This window comes from Eschrichtius robustus, chromosome 5 (genome assembly GCF_028021215.1).
Source record: "Eschrichtius robustus isolate mEscRob2 chromosome 5, mEscRob2.pri, whole genome shotgun sequence".
Lineage (NCBI taxonomy): Eukaryota > Metazoa > Chordata > Mammalia > Artiodactyla > Eschrichtiidae > Eschrichtius > Eschrichtius robustus.
In genome coordinates this window covers 54,809,636-54,823,892 of record NC_090828.1, presented here as the reverse complement: position 1 = coordinate 54,823,892, position 14,257 = coordinate 54,809,636, and the positions used below count along the sequence as shown (strand labels likewise).

Here is a 14,257-nt window from a genome sequence, read left to right as displayed (position 1 = left end):
TTTTATATGGCACCACTCAGTTCTCAAGCAGACAAGGAGGAGACAAATCAGCTCTTTTGGCCCTGGTTTGGGAAAGAGTAAGGAGTTGCTTAGGTTTTGTGTTCTAAGATGCTAATAAATATCTTTCCTTTTTCCCTTGTTAAGCACAGGATCCCAAACAGGCTGCACCAAATCAAACAGAGATGATATCAAGACTTGGCACATTTGATTCCTTTAAAAATATCTATGAGATTAATACGTTTAGCAGGAACCATGAATCATGCAGCATAATTCTTATATCGTGCTATTTCACAAAGATGTTTAATAAGTAATATTGTTTACTTCTTGACTAAATTGAAGAGAAACAACATTAAAAGAAAGAAGACAAAAACCACTGTAGAACCCTGAACATTTCCTTTCATGAATCCCAAGGCTGGAGAATGAGTTTGGTCAGAACCTTTATAATTAGCAAGGATGCAAAACTTAACTCAGCTTCTAATTTGAACTCCACTATCTGCAGAGATTCAATTTTCCTCTGGGTTCAGTTTTTTAAAAGACCAAAAGCTTCAGTGTCTTTTCCTAAACATTACCTGAGATAACTTCTGGTGGCTCCCAGTTTGGCAAGCTGATTCCTAATTCAGGTCCTGTCCAAGCTTTCAAATGCCATGAAGACGGGGGCAACAGGGTGATGTAATTTTCATCTCCTGATAATTTGCTGCCTCCTACTACTGCTCTGGCTTATCCCTTGCCTCTTTAAAGTTGTTGCATCTGGGCCCCAGAACTCCCTCCGTGTTACAAGTGTTACAAGGTTGATCAGTGATGTTACTGAGAGGTGTTTAAAATCACAAGTACCTAAAGCAGGGTTTTACCTCACAATTTGAAAAGCTAAAATAAACACTGGACAATAAGGCATTTGGGATTGAAAGTGGAGTGTATCTGAAGCCTTTGATTAACAAGGAATTGGAGGAACTTTATATATTGACCATTTCTTACTTTTTATGAGATGAGTCCATCTTAGAGATATATAAACTAGACCCATAAGTAGAACTTTAGCCAGCTAGTCACTTTATAATTTCTGGTTTTCTTTTATCGAAATTGACCTAAATGGTTTTAGGATGATCTTGGGAATATTAACATGGAATATGTCCATTTGCAATGTGCAAAGCACTTTTTTGTCATTTATTCAACGAATGTTTATGGAAATCTGTGGAGCAGGTATGAAAATGAACAAAAGCACTGAGGTCATGTTAAAGTGGCGAGTGCAGTATTAAATGCATATATAATGACAAATAATGGCTAGCACGTAGACGTGCTTGGCCGCTCTATGCACTAGTCATGTATTAACTCATCTAGATAAAGCAAGGACTCTGTGAGGCACATATAATTGTTATTTCTATTTTACAGATTAGAAAGCCAGATGCACAGGAAAGTTAAGTAACTGCCCAAGGTCACAAAGCTAATAAATGTCTGAGACCAGATTCATACCTAGGCAGCCTGGCTCCAAAATCCATTATATTATGTTACAAAAGTATCATCCTAGCAAATGTTTCTATATATTCACTTAATACTCCACAATTCCATTTATTTATTTACACTCCAATTCTCCCCTGCAAAGATTCTGTACATTTATCACTGATTTTAAGAACTTTCATCACTTTCATTACTGAATGTTCCCCGAAGTAGAATTGTTAGACCATTTTATTTATTTTTATTTATTTATTTTTTCCTGTTGGGTGATACAGTTGATTGAAAGGCAAACTCGCTTTCTCCAGGAGTTCACTTACATGGAGGTAGCTGCCTAAGAATATCTCTTCCCCATGACAACCAAGGCAATCAAACCACACCCCAAAGCAGAAACCCAACAGAATAAGGCTATCAGCATTGTCAGATGACACTCAGAAGCAGGAAAAAAATTATAAAGCTATATGATGATTGTCTCTTCAGCACTGCATTTGGCCACATACTTGTTTATTAAATATTTTCTTTCTTTTTAAACTAGCTAAAGAAAATACTCTCAAGTAGGGTTAGTTCTTAAAGCAACACACAGAAAAAAATACGTATGTGGGGCTTCCCTGGTGGCGCAGTGGTTGAGAATCTGCCTGCTAATGCAGGGGACATGGGTTTGAGCCCTGGTCTGGGAAGATCCCACATCCCGCGGAGCAGCTAGGTCCGTGAGCCACAACTACTGAGCCTGCACGTCTGGAGCCTGTGCTCCGCAACAAGAGAGGCCGCAATAGTGAAGAGGCCCGCGCACTGCGATGAAGAGTGGCCCCCACTTGCCGCAACTAGAGAAAGCCCTCGCACAGAAACGAAGACCCAACACAGCCAAAAATAAATATTAAAATAAATAAATAAGAATACAACTCTTGCCAAAAACTGTCCTTTAAAAAAAAAAAAATGTATGTGTATATAGTAAAATCAAAGAATGCCAGCATGTCAGAGCTGGCGAGGACCTTGAGCCCTGGTCCTCATCCGTGTCATCTGCCGCTCTGAGGACAGGTCTCTCAAGGTCACCCCGTCAAGGTGTTAGACCATTTTAGAAAAGAGTCAACTCAAGCTCAAAATGTAAATTGATTCGTCACATAGCCAATCATTTATTCATTCATTCAACAAAATGTTTTGAACACTAGGTGTCATACAAAGATGATTAAGACAATCTCTCTCTAAGGAGCACAGAGAAATACTATGGGAATAATAAGAAATAAGCAATTAATGCTGCCTGAAGACCTCTCAGAGGAGGTGATACGGGTGATGACAAGTCTCTTTCTACAGCACTACCCTCCTTCTCAGATATGACACAAAGATTGAACTTGAAATTTGTGTTCCTGTGTATTAAAGTAATTAAGCTCTTCTCTTTCAAAATGATCTAATCCTAACTACCTTGGATCAATATAATCTCTTATGAACAATATAATGTAGTTAGTTGGCCTTGAAACTCCACAGTTTCTAATATTCCACTGCTTTAACTCATTCAAATAATTATTGAGCATCCACTACCTGGAAGACACTCTTCTAGGTGTTCTGGTGAACACAAAGTAAAATTGACATGTTACTTACCCTGAAGGAATTTTAATTTAGCAAAAGGAAGTAAATCTACCCAGAAATATCTGTAATACAAGGAAGAATATATTTACTGTCAATGGAGGGGAGCAACAGTATGAAATTATGCACAGAAGGGAAACCAATTAATACATTCATACCTTAGAATTCAGTTGATAGCTTTATTGTGAAAGATATTCATGAGTGAGTGACAACAAAACTGAGTGTCTTGATGATAAGACTATTAAATGTAGACTGAGTTGTGGGCTTTCATGAGAAATGTAAGATGTTAAAGGTATTCCTTGATTTTGATATTTTTTCTATTTTAGATAGATATTTAATTGTATGTTAATACTTTAGCCATCTTTATCAAATGTTTACTGTGGTTTAAATAGCCTGTCCCTCGAAGTGAGAGCGTGGCATTGACATATATACATTACCAAATGTAAAACAGATAGCTAGTGGGAAGCAGCTGCATAGCACAGGGAGATCAGCTTGGTGCTTTGTGACCACCTAGAGGGGCAGGATAGGGAGACGCAAGAGGGAGGAGATATGGGGATATATGTACACATATAGCTGATTCACTTTGTTATACAGCAGAAACTAACACAACATTGTAAAGCAATTATACTCCAATAAAGATGTTAAATAAATAAATAAATAGCCTGTCCCTGAGCTCGAAAACCACGAGTTTTAAAACCATTCTCAGAGGGAGCACAGGAGTAGATTAAATTAAGATATCATCTGCGTCTACAGGAGGAGGTTTGCCTCATGATAATTTTTGCAAGACCTTAGTATCTCTGCATATTTAAGGACAGGTTTAGCATAAGATAGAAACTTCCTAGCATGCTATTCAAGACCGTTCCTGACCCCTTGCCTCTTCTACCACTTTTTGCCTCTCATCACATCACTCCCAGTTTATAACCTACACTCCTGGCAAAATAAATTACCTGAGGTTCCCCAAACAACACTGTACCATGTAGCCTTCCCCTAATCCCTTCTTGCCCAGCCTTCCAAATTTAGCTCACTGGTCCCTCCTCTAAGAGAAGCCTTGCTTGACACTTTCCCTGGGTCAGGTTAAGGATCTCTTCTGTGTTCCCTAATGCTCTAGGCTTACTCCATCATGGCTTTTCCCACAGCACACAACACTTCTGTTTCCTTGTCTCTCCTCTAAACAAGGCTGATGGGGTCTTAAAGGCAAGGATTGTATCTTTCACTGTTTTAGCTCAAGTACCCGTATGACGCATGACAACATACTAGCTGAAGGCAAATGTGGAAGAAGGGAGGGAATAAAAGCAAGTTGCTTTTCTAAGAGAAACGGAAGTTGTTCTGGAAGTGAGAAATCGGAGACAGGCTGCTTAAGAATTATGAAACTGAAAGTAATTATACTTTCCTTGATGTCTAGTGACAATTAGCTTAATTTCTTGAATTCATTTCTGTCACTTCAACAAATTCCTTCTGGATAATATTTTTTGGATCTTCTACTTGGACAGGTTTCTTCTTTCAATCTGTAGTACAACTGGACCATTTTAGTTAATTGTTTCTCACATCTTGGCTAAAATGTATCTATTTTGAAAAAGGTAGAATAGTGTGTATATAAATTTTTTAAAATGTACCAAACTCAGTGCTTAATTATTTTGTTTTTGTTTGAAACAATAATGTTGCTGTAGGCATTACTGTTTTGTATCACTGTAAATATCTTGAAAAATTAACATCATCTTTTTAAAAGACATCAACTTTTCAGCAGTGATGGCAGAAGCAGTAGAAGCCATAAAAATTATTATATTTCAAAGTGCTTCCATTATGTTCCTCTGGCTGCCCCAACTTTTGCTTCACCTGTGCTTTCAGGCCGATCACCCAAGAACCAGATCATGTAGTTTTGACCTCGGTCTCCCCTGCTTGCTTTCCCCAATGAAATCATATGGCTGGGAGTAGAAAGCATGGGAATGAAACTTCGTGACCCATCAGTCATGTTTTACAGCTTTAGGTTCAATCATCGTTGTCATATAAATACAGGCTCATACTGTTCTGCTCTTGAAATATATTATATATATTTATCTCTGATTCAAACCACATTCCCTAAACAATGATAAATAGATTTTGGGTGATCAATACATATTAACCAGAGCTTCTTTTTTGTGAACGTGCTAGAAATATAATAAATGAGATCATCTATAATCATGAAAGATGAAAATTTGAGGGGATCAAGATGAGTTACGATAACAGGTGTTATGTTCGCATTTCATGCATGTCCTCGTAACTCTTAGCAACATCTGGTAACCAGAGAAACTCTTCTCCAATCAGCTATCATCCAGTGTTGACAATCAACCTGTACTTGTATTTGTGGCTAAGTGATTTAGCAAATAGGTTCATCGAATGCAGCAGATAACTCTAAAATGAAAAGGGAGTATCTCGGGTTCTTTGAGTTACGTGGCTCAATCTCCACTTGAATCTGGTTTATGAAAAGCATCAGCAACATTCAGTAAAGTTTCAGATACAAAATTAACATAGATAAATCTGTTGCTTTTCTATACACTAATAATGAACTATCAGAAAGAGAAAGCAAGAAAACAATCTCATTTAAAATCACATCAAAAAGAATAAAATACCTCGGAATAAACTTAACCAAGGAGGTGAAAGACCTATACTCTGAAAACTATGAAACACTGATAAAGGAAATTGAAGATGTTACAAAGAAATGGAAAGACATTCTATTTGCTTGGATTGGAGGAATTAATATTATTAAAATGTCTATACTACCCAAAGCAATCTACAGATTTAATGCAATCAATACTCACGACATTTTTCATAGAACTAGAACAAATAATCCTAAAATTTATATGAAACCACAAAAGATCCTGAATTGCCAAAGCAATCTTGAGAAAAAAGAACAAAGCTGGAAATATCATGCTCCCTGACTTCGGACTACATGTTACAAAGCTGCGTAATCAAAACAGCATGATACTAGCACAAGAACAGATACATAGATCAATGGAACAGAATAGAGAGCCCAGAAATAAACCCACACACTGATGGTCAATTAATCTACAACAATGGAGGCAAGAATATACAGTGGATAAAAGACAGTCTCTTTAATAAGTGGTGCTGGGGAAACTAAACAGCTACACGCAAAAGAATGAGATTAGAACATTTCCTCACACCATATACAAAAACAAAATCAAAATGGATTAAAGACCTAAATGTATGACCTGAAACCATAAAACTCCTGGAAGAGAACATAGGTAGAACACTCTTTGACATAAATCATAGCAATATTTTTTTGGATCTGTCTCCAAAGGCAAAGGAAACAAAAGCAAAAATAAACAAATTAGGACCTAATTAAACTTAAAAACTTTTACACAGAAAAGGAAACCATCAACAATAGAAAAAGACAACTTACTGAATGAGAGAAAATATTTGGAAATGATATGATCAATACGAGGTTAATATCCAAAATATATAAACAGCTGATATAATTCAACATCAAAATAATCTGATAATAAATGGGCAGAAGACCTGAATATACATTTTTCCAAAGAAGACATACAGATGGCCAACAGGCACATGAAAAGATGCTCAACATCACTAATCATCAGAGAAATGCAAATCAAAACTACAATGAGATATCACCTCACACCTGTTCGAATGGCCATCATCAAAAAGGCCACAAATAACAAAAGTTGGTGAGGATGTGGAGAAAAGGGAACTCTTGTGCACTGTTGGTGGGAATGTAAACTGGTGCAGCCACTATGGAAAACAGTATGGAGGTTCCTGAAAAAACTAAAAATAGAACTACTGCATGATCCAGCAGTCCCACTCCTGGGTATATATCCAAAGAAAATAAAACACTGTTTTGAAAAAATTCACACAGCCTAATGTTCATAGCAGCATTATTTACAATATCCAAGATACAGAAGCAACTTAAGTGTCCATCAACAGATGAATGGATCAAGAAGATGTGGTATGTATATATAATGGAATACTACTCAGCCATAAAAAGAATGAAAGTCTGCCATTTACATCAATGTAGATGGACGTAGAGAGTACTATACTTAGTGAAATAAGTCAGAGAGAGACAGACAAATACTCTATGTTATCACTTATATATGGAATCTAAAATATTAAGCAAAGGAATGTATATAACAAAACAGAAGCAGACTCACAGATACAGAGAAAAAAACCAATGGTTACCAGTGGGGAGATGGAGGGGGACTGGCAAGATAGGAATATGAAATTAAGAGATACAAACTACTATGTATAAAACAGATAAGCAACAAGGATATATTGTACAGCACAGGGAAATATAGCCATTGTTTTGTAATAACTTTAAATGTAGTATAATCTACAAAAACGTTGAATCACTATGTTGTACACTTGAAAATAATATAATGTTGTAAATCAACTATACTTCAATTTTAAAAAAAGAAAAAGAAAAGCATCAGTAGCAACACTACTCCTGAGGTCCTGTGTGCTAACATCGCCACCTATTGCTCATTCCAGGTACAAACTGTCACACCTCAAGCCAAAGACTAGACATTCTCTAGGTAAGAAACAGACTCTTGAGCCTTGGGTAATCATTAACCCCTAGCAGGATTAAAAGGTAATCAATTTCACTCCTGAAACTACAGAGTAAAGGCAGTGGGCACTCTTGCCAACGTGGACAATTAGGTGATAATTATATTTTATTGAATTTCACATATTGGAATTACATTGGCTTACTGATTTTTTTGGTATGTTTTGTTCTCTGCTATATCCCCAGCATTTAGAACAGTGCCTGACACATAGTAGTTGCTCAATAAATATTTATTAAATAAATGAATCCGTAAAGCAAAAGGGTAATTATTCTCATAAATTTGCCACACTACTTATTTAGTAACTTCAATTTAAAAAATTATTGTGACTTTTTTCTAGTAAATAACAATATCCTTAGATATTGATAGAATTGGTAGGGAGAGAGGGACAGGTGACAATAAAAGGAAAGAAGGGGAAAAGAGGAGGGTTTTCAGATGATTGCAATAGAAAATACAGAAACACGTGATAAAAATCTGGATGAAAAAGAAATAAATATGATATGGAAGGCTTACTAACAGTAGTCCATTCTGCAGATGAGATTACGACATTCATTTCTTTTTATTTTAACAAAATTTTAAAAAGTTAAAGGTTATCTTAAAAATCATATGTTTTGCATTTTACTGAGCAAAAACACTCAAGCTGTTACATTCACTAATTCATATATTACCCATGGCACTAACATTTTTTCACACTGGTATTTGACACAGAAATTGAAGAATATTGACTTAGCTTTAACAAATTTGGAACAAGATGTTGTTTGCTAAAAAATGATTCCATTTATCAAGAGTGAAATTGGTTTTCGAGGTATGTTTCTTTTTTTAAAGCCCTGATGCTCTCTTTTTTTTTCACAGTGCTAACATCCCTATTTGCATGTGTGGGGCGAGTCTCCACTGCTCCTACCCATCTTACTGGTGTGTCAAGAATGCCTGACTCTGACCCCTCTTTATCTGGGCCATTCTCAGTGTTGGATTTGCAACCTTGAGGGTTGAAGGAACATCTTCCTCTGAGACAAAGAGCAGGCTTGCTTACTGTTTGCTATAAAACAGCCAATTCCCCAAGTTTAGGATTCTTTCCCTGCAGCGGTGCCCTCATCCATTGGGGTCCATCTGCATCGCCCCCTGGGGAACTGGGACTTGGGGAACTGATGTGACATGTGACACTCTGGTTACCTCTTTTGCTTTGAGTAATAAAGTCTTTCAAAACTGAGTCAGAAGTCACATGTCTTCTGTGAGCATCCATGAACTGTGGCAAGTTAATATGTTAGCTGGAAGGTTGGGTGAAAAGTCTCAGACCCCTCACAGCTGTTGGCAGCATGGCTTCATCAAGGATGTAGACGATCACTATCAGAAAAACCCAGCGCCCTCAAGGCACAATAAAGTGAATTCTCAAAAGGAAAGTTCAGTGCTTCGGAGATAAATTGAAGATGTAAACTGAAAATACTCCTTCACTAGTGAAAACAAAACTTTCAGACTAGAAAAAAATATTTTAAGGGATTTTGAATTTATATTAATACCTTAAATCCAGTGCTTTATTATTATTATTTTTTTATTGATTGATTGATTGATTTTTATTTTTGGCTGTGTTGGGTCTTTGTTGCTGCGCGCGGGCTTTTTCTAGTTGCGGCGAGCGGGGGCTACTCTTCGTTGCAGTGTGCGGGCTTCTCACTGCAGTGGCTTCTCTTGTTGCGGAGCACGGGCTCTAGGCGCGTGGGCTTCAGTAGTTGAGGCTCGTGGGCTCAGTAGTTGTGGCTCATGGGCTCTAGAGCGCAGGCTCTGTAGCTTTGGCGCACGGGCTTAGTTGCTCCATGGCATGTGGGATCTTCCCAGACCGGGGCTCGAACCCGTGTCCCCTGCATTGGCAGGCGGATTCTTAACCACTGCGCCACCAGGGAAGGCCCTCCAGTGCTTTATTTTAACTAGGGTTATTTATGAGTGTTATGCCCAGAATGGGGTAAAATGGTCATTTTATAAAATTTGGAGATTCTACAATATAAATCAAAAAGAAAAATGCCATTTACAAGCCTTGAGAAGAATTTCCTTCTTTAATTTAAACGGATTTATTTACTATGTTATTTCATCATTTATTGCTTCTTAATAATATGGTAAATAACTCATTTCAAGAGTCATGATTTAAACATCTACTTTCCAAACTCCAGCTTCCATTTTTGCTGAGGTAAAAGTAGCCATCATCTTTCAAACTGAATTCTTAGATTTGGAGTTGGAAATTATTTCCCTGATGCTTTGAAAAGGGAAAATAAATTCTAAACCTTTCTAAGTACTACTTGGTTATAAAGAATTCTATAGTATGGATAAGTCCCAACTGAACTAATTATAATTTGAATGCCATGGGCATTCAAATGATGAAACGGGATCTAGAAGTCAAGTCTTTAGGGTTAAGAAACAGGATTTGTTAGGATTTGACCTTAATTACTGTATAAGCTTGAAAAAGTAACCACTCCGTTCTTCAATTTTTTAAAAATTACTATTGCAAGAGATATCATTCTTCCTCCCTCAAGGCCCAAGAATAATGTAAGAAGAAAAATTTCCATGGCAAGCTACCAGACAATGACAGCAGAGAAAGCAAGAGTGAGGGAGTGAGAATGAGAGAGAGAGAGAAAAATTCTCCATTTTGCAGGACTATAAAGTATAGGGCTTATGCTAGAAGCATTTTACCATAGCAACATGTTCTATAACTGTTTTCCTTAGAAACAGCATTAACTAACTGGAAGATGACCCACTCATTTTGTAGAATGAGAGTGTAATGTAAGTTTAAAAATCTCTTATTCAAAAACAGGACTATTGAAGAGAAATTTAACCAGCACTTACCATTTACTTAGCTCAACAGCTCCAGAAATTATGTGTTTCTTCTCTTAAACAAAGAAATCCCAAACAACAATAATTTGACAAATATTTCTTTGACATGTTTTTGTTTCTACCATAATTCTAGCACCTCTCTTTTGGAACTTTACTGTTCATGCTTTCCAAGTTTCCTATTAGTAAAAAATTCAAAATTAAGTAACAATTTTGATACCTACCAGGACACTGTATTCAGATTGCTGATGTTATGACTTTAAATCACAATATACCTACCCTCTGTGGGTTCCCCATTAATTTTCTGTCACAGTGCCCAGTTTTACGTCAGTGAAATTTAAGGTATTAATTCCAGTAAGGCAGTTTGAAGGTGTATGTTCGATTGGGAAAGGCAGAAATTTTTTCAAACATTATCGCCATCCTCAGACACTCAAGTGATGTGAACACATGAACATTACCACGCAGTAAGAGCCACGTGCTACAATCAATCTTAAATGAAAATAGAGCACTTCTCCCACTCAAGAAGGCCTGGAAACAGTCCAAAGCAAGATCTCCCTTTGGCTGATTTACAAAGTGTGTGGGGAGAGATAAATTAGGAGTTTGGGAGTAACATATACCCACTACTATATATAAAACAGATAACCAACAAGGACCTACTGTATAGCACAGGTAATTATACTCAATATTTTTTAATAACCTATAAGGGAAAATAATCTGAAAAAAAAGATATATATGTATGTATAACTGAATCACTCTGCTGTACACCTGAAACTAACACAACATTGTAAATCAACTATACTCCAATTAAAAAACAAAAAGGCAAACCAAGGCAGGGCAGTCAACCAGAGCCTTATGGTTTGCATGCCAAAAGCCTGCAATATTTATGTATCTTTACCTAATAAATGAAAGAGGATTTTTAAAAAGAGAAAGATTTTTTTGGTAAAGTTTTCAAGGGTTTTTTTGTTTTTTTCAAGGGTTTTTTTTCAAATTATTTGTCAAATATATCAAGGTTATATCAATATAACCTTGATATATTTTATGATAATTCCATTCCTCCAGGAGAAACACTACCGTGTTGGCACAAATGTCCACCTCAAACAGAACAATGGGAGCTCTAAGATAAAATTCTCCTGTTTTTTGTTTTTTTTTCAGTGACCTTTTACACGTCAAAGCACAGAATCTCTTAGTTTTGAGTACAAAATAATGGCCAGAGTAGGAATATATTTTAAAAGCTCCTTTTTGCTGCTATCAATTTTGAAACTCTAAGTGGAGTCGAGATTTCTGTGACGTGCTCCAGCCTGTTGAAGTCATGGGTCTCTGACTGGTTTGCCCTGATGACCTAAAATCACCAGCTTCACCTCACACTGACCTTGTTTGCGCTGTTAAAAAAGTCATTTGCCTTTTTTAACCAGGTTTTCCTTTCCACCATGAGCCGACCAAATTCCTCTTGAAGCCAAGTCAGTTTCTGGTTAGAGAGCTGTAGGTGTTCTTTCTCCACATCCTCCTTGGAGAGCAGAATCCCCAGTGCCTCTGTCTTCAGCTTCTGCACTGCGGAATTCCATTCCTGCAAGAGATCACGCTTCAGTTTATTTTACACATCCTCCTCTTTGGAATCTCTGGTAAGACTCAGAGGACATTTACACGTGTTGAATGTATCAGCAACCTGTCATTATTTTCAAATCATAAAGGAGTCAATGCTACATTCCAGGTTTGAGTATCGAGACATCGGTAAAAAAAGAAAGAGACACAGAAAAGAGGCTAAAAAGGGAGAGGGGACGATAGTAGAAAGGGGCAGGTCAATTGGGATACGTGATTGATGGAGGGTCTGGTTGCCCTGAATTCAGGTCACTTGCCATTTCCCTTAACAATACCTGAAAATATACCCAAAATATGGTCATCAGTGTTTTTCAATCTCTAACTCATTTTTACCTATTTTTATTCATTTAAGTATAAAAACATTTCTCTCCCACAATTTAGTCTCACTGGCAATGTGGGCAAATACGCACAAGAAAGGAAGGGAAATCTCATAGTCCATGGTTGTTTGTGCATCTGCCTACACTTAGAACTGAAATTAAGACCTGTTACTCTGCACAAAGTTAATAGCTGTTATTGTGCAGTATTCTCTCCTTCCTGACCCCAGTTTCACCTCTCAATGTTTCACTATTAATGATTTATAAACATTTCAACAAAGGAAAAGAGGTAGTTTTTTACTTTCTATTGCATGAGGGTGAAAAACAGTAAATAGAGAAGAAAGAAAATAACAAGAGTTGAAGTAAATCAAACATATTAACATTCCATTTATTTGAAGGGAAATTCAAATTTCTTGCAAAAGAACTGAAGACAGATCTAGTTTCATAAAATAATGCTTATCTCTCACACAGGAGTCTTGTTAGCAAAATTTCTGGTACCCATCTCAGCTGAGACTGAGCAGTGAGCAGATGCTGCTTGTTAAAGCATCAGAAATTTATCACCAAATTTTAAAAATCACAGTCTGACTCCATCCTGGCTTGCTCCCCAGTGCAAAATGTCCTATTATTAAGTTACATTTGTTGCATTATATTGTATAAAATAATACAATTTTAGTGCACTTTACCGCTATCATTTCCATTCATTTATTTCACAAGACAACTAAATACTGTGTACCTGGGACCATGTTAGGATAGATGTCTTGGGGAATATAAACAAAGAATAAAATATAGTTCTTTCCTTTAACAATACATAAACTGCTATTTTACGTAATTTTATATATACTGCATTATGAAGTGTATTAAATACATGCTGTTTCTACAAACACACAAATACATGTACATACACACAAAATGGTAGTATTTCAAATTGCAGTTGGTAGATGCTGAAAATAGAAACTGTACATATTATTTTATGGACTTCATAGAACCTGTTCTAGTAATCGTGCAAGAGAAAAATAGTTTGATCAATGGACGCAAGAATAAGTATGGTAAGGGGGCAAGATGGCGGAAGAGTAAGACACGGAGATCACCTTCCTTCCCACAGATACAGTAGAAATACATCTACACGTGGAACTGCTCCTACAGAACACCCACTGAACGCTGGCAGAAGACGTCAGACCTCCCAAAAGGCAAGAAAATCCCCACATACTTGGGTAGGGCAAAAGAAAAAAGAAACAACAGAGGCAAAAGAATAGGGACGGGACCTGCACCAGTGGGTGGGAGCCGTGAAGGAGGAAAGGTTTCCACACACCAGGAAGCCCCTTTGCGGGCGGAGACTGCGGGTGGCGGAGGGGGGAAGCTTCGGAGCCACGGAGGAGAGCGCAGCCACAGGGGTGCGGAGGGCAAAGCGGAGACATTCCCGCAGGGAGGATCGGTGCTGAGTAGCACTCACCGGCCCGAGAGGCTTGTCTGCTCAGCTGCCGGGGCGGGCGGGGGCTGGGAGCTGAGGCTCGGGCTTCGGTGCTAGCCGGGAGGGAGTCCGGGGAAAAGTCTGCAGCTGCCGAAGAGGCAAGAGACTTTTTCTTGCCTCTTTGTTTCGCGGCGCGCAAGGAGAGGGGATTCAGAGCGCCGCCTAAACGAGCTCCAGAGACGGGCGCGAGCCGCGGCTAACAGCGCGGACCCCAGAGATGGGCAGGAGATGCTAAGGCTGCTGCTGCCGCCACCAAGAAGCCTGTGTGCGAGCACAGGTCACTCTCCACACCGCCCCTCCCGGGAGCCGGTGCAGCTCACCACTGCCAAGGTCCTGTGATCCAGGGACAACTTCCCCGGGAGAACGCACGGCGCGCCTCAGGCTGCTGCAACATCACGACGCCTCTGCCGCCGCAGGCTCGCCCCGCCTCCTCCGTACCGCTCCCTCCCCCACACCTGAGTAAGCTAGAGCCCCCGAAG

The 14,257-nt window shown here is 38.2% G+C and overlaps 1 protein-coding gene across 1 annotated transcript in view; it reads right to left on the bottom strand.

Moving 5' to 3' along the window:
• Window positions 1-14,257, bottom strand: part of CCDC141 (coiled-coil domain containing 141) — a 205,383-nt gene that overhangs the window by 79,280 nt on the left and 111,846 nt on the right. Inside the window, exon 9 of the mRNA XM_068543883.1 lies at window positions 11,770-11,964. Within this exon, the coding sequence (XP_068399984.1) occupies window positions 11,770-11,964 (195 nt within the window). The remainder of the gene's footprint in view (window positions 1-11,769; window positions 11,965-14,257) is intronic.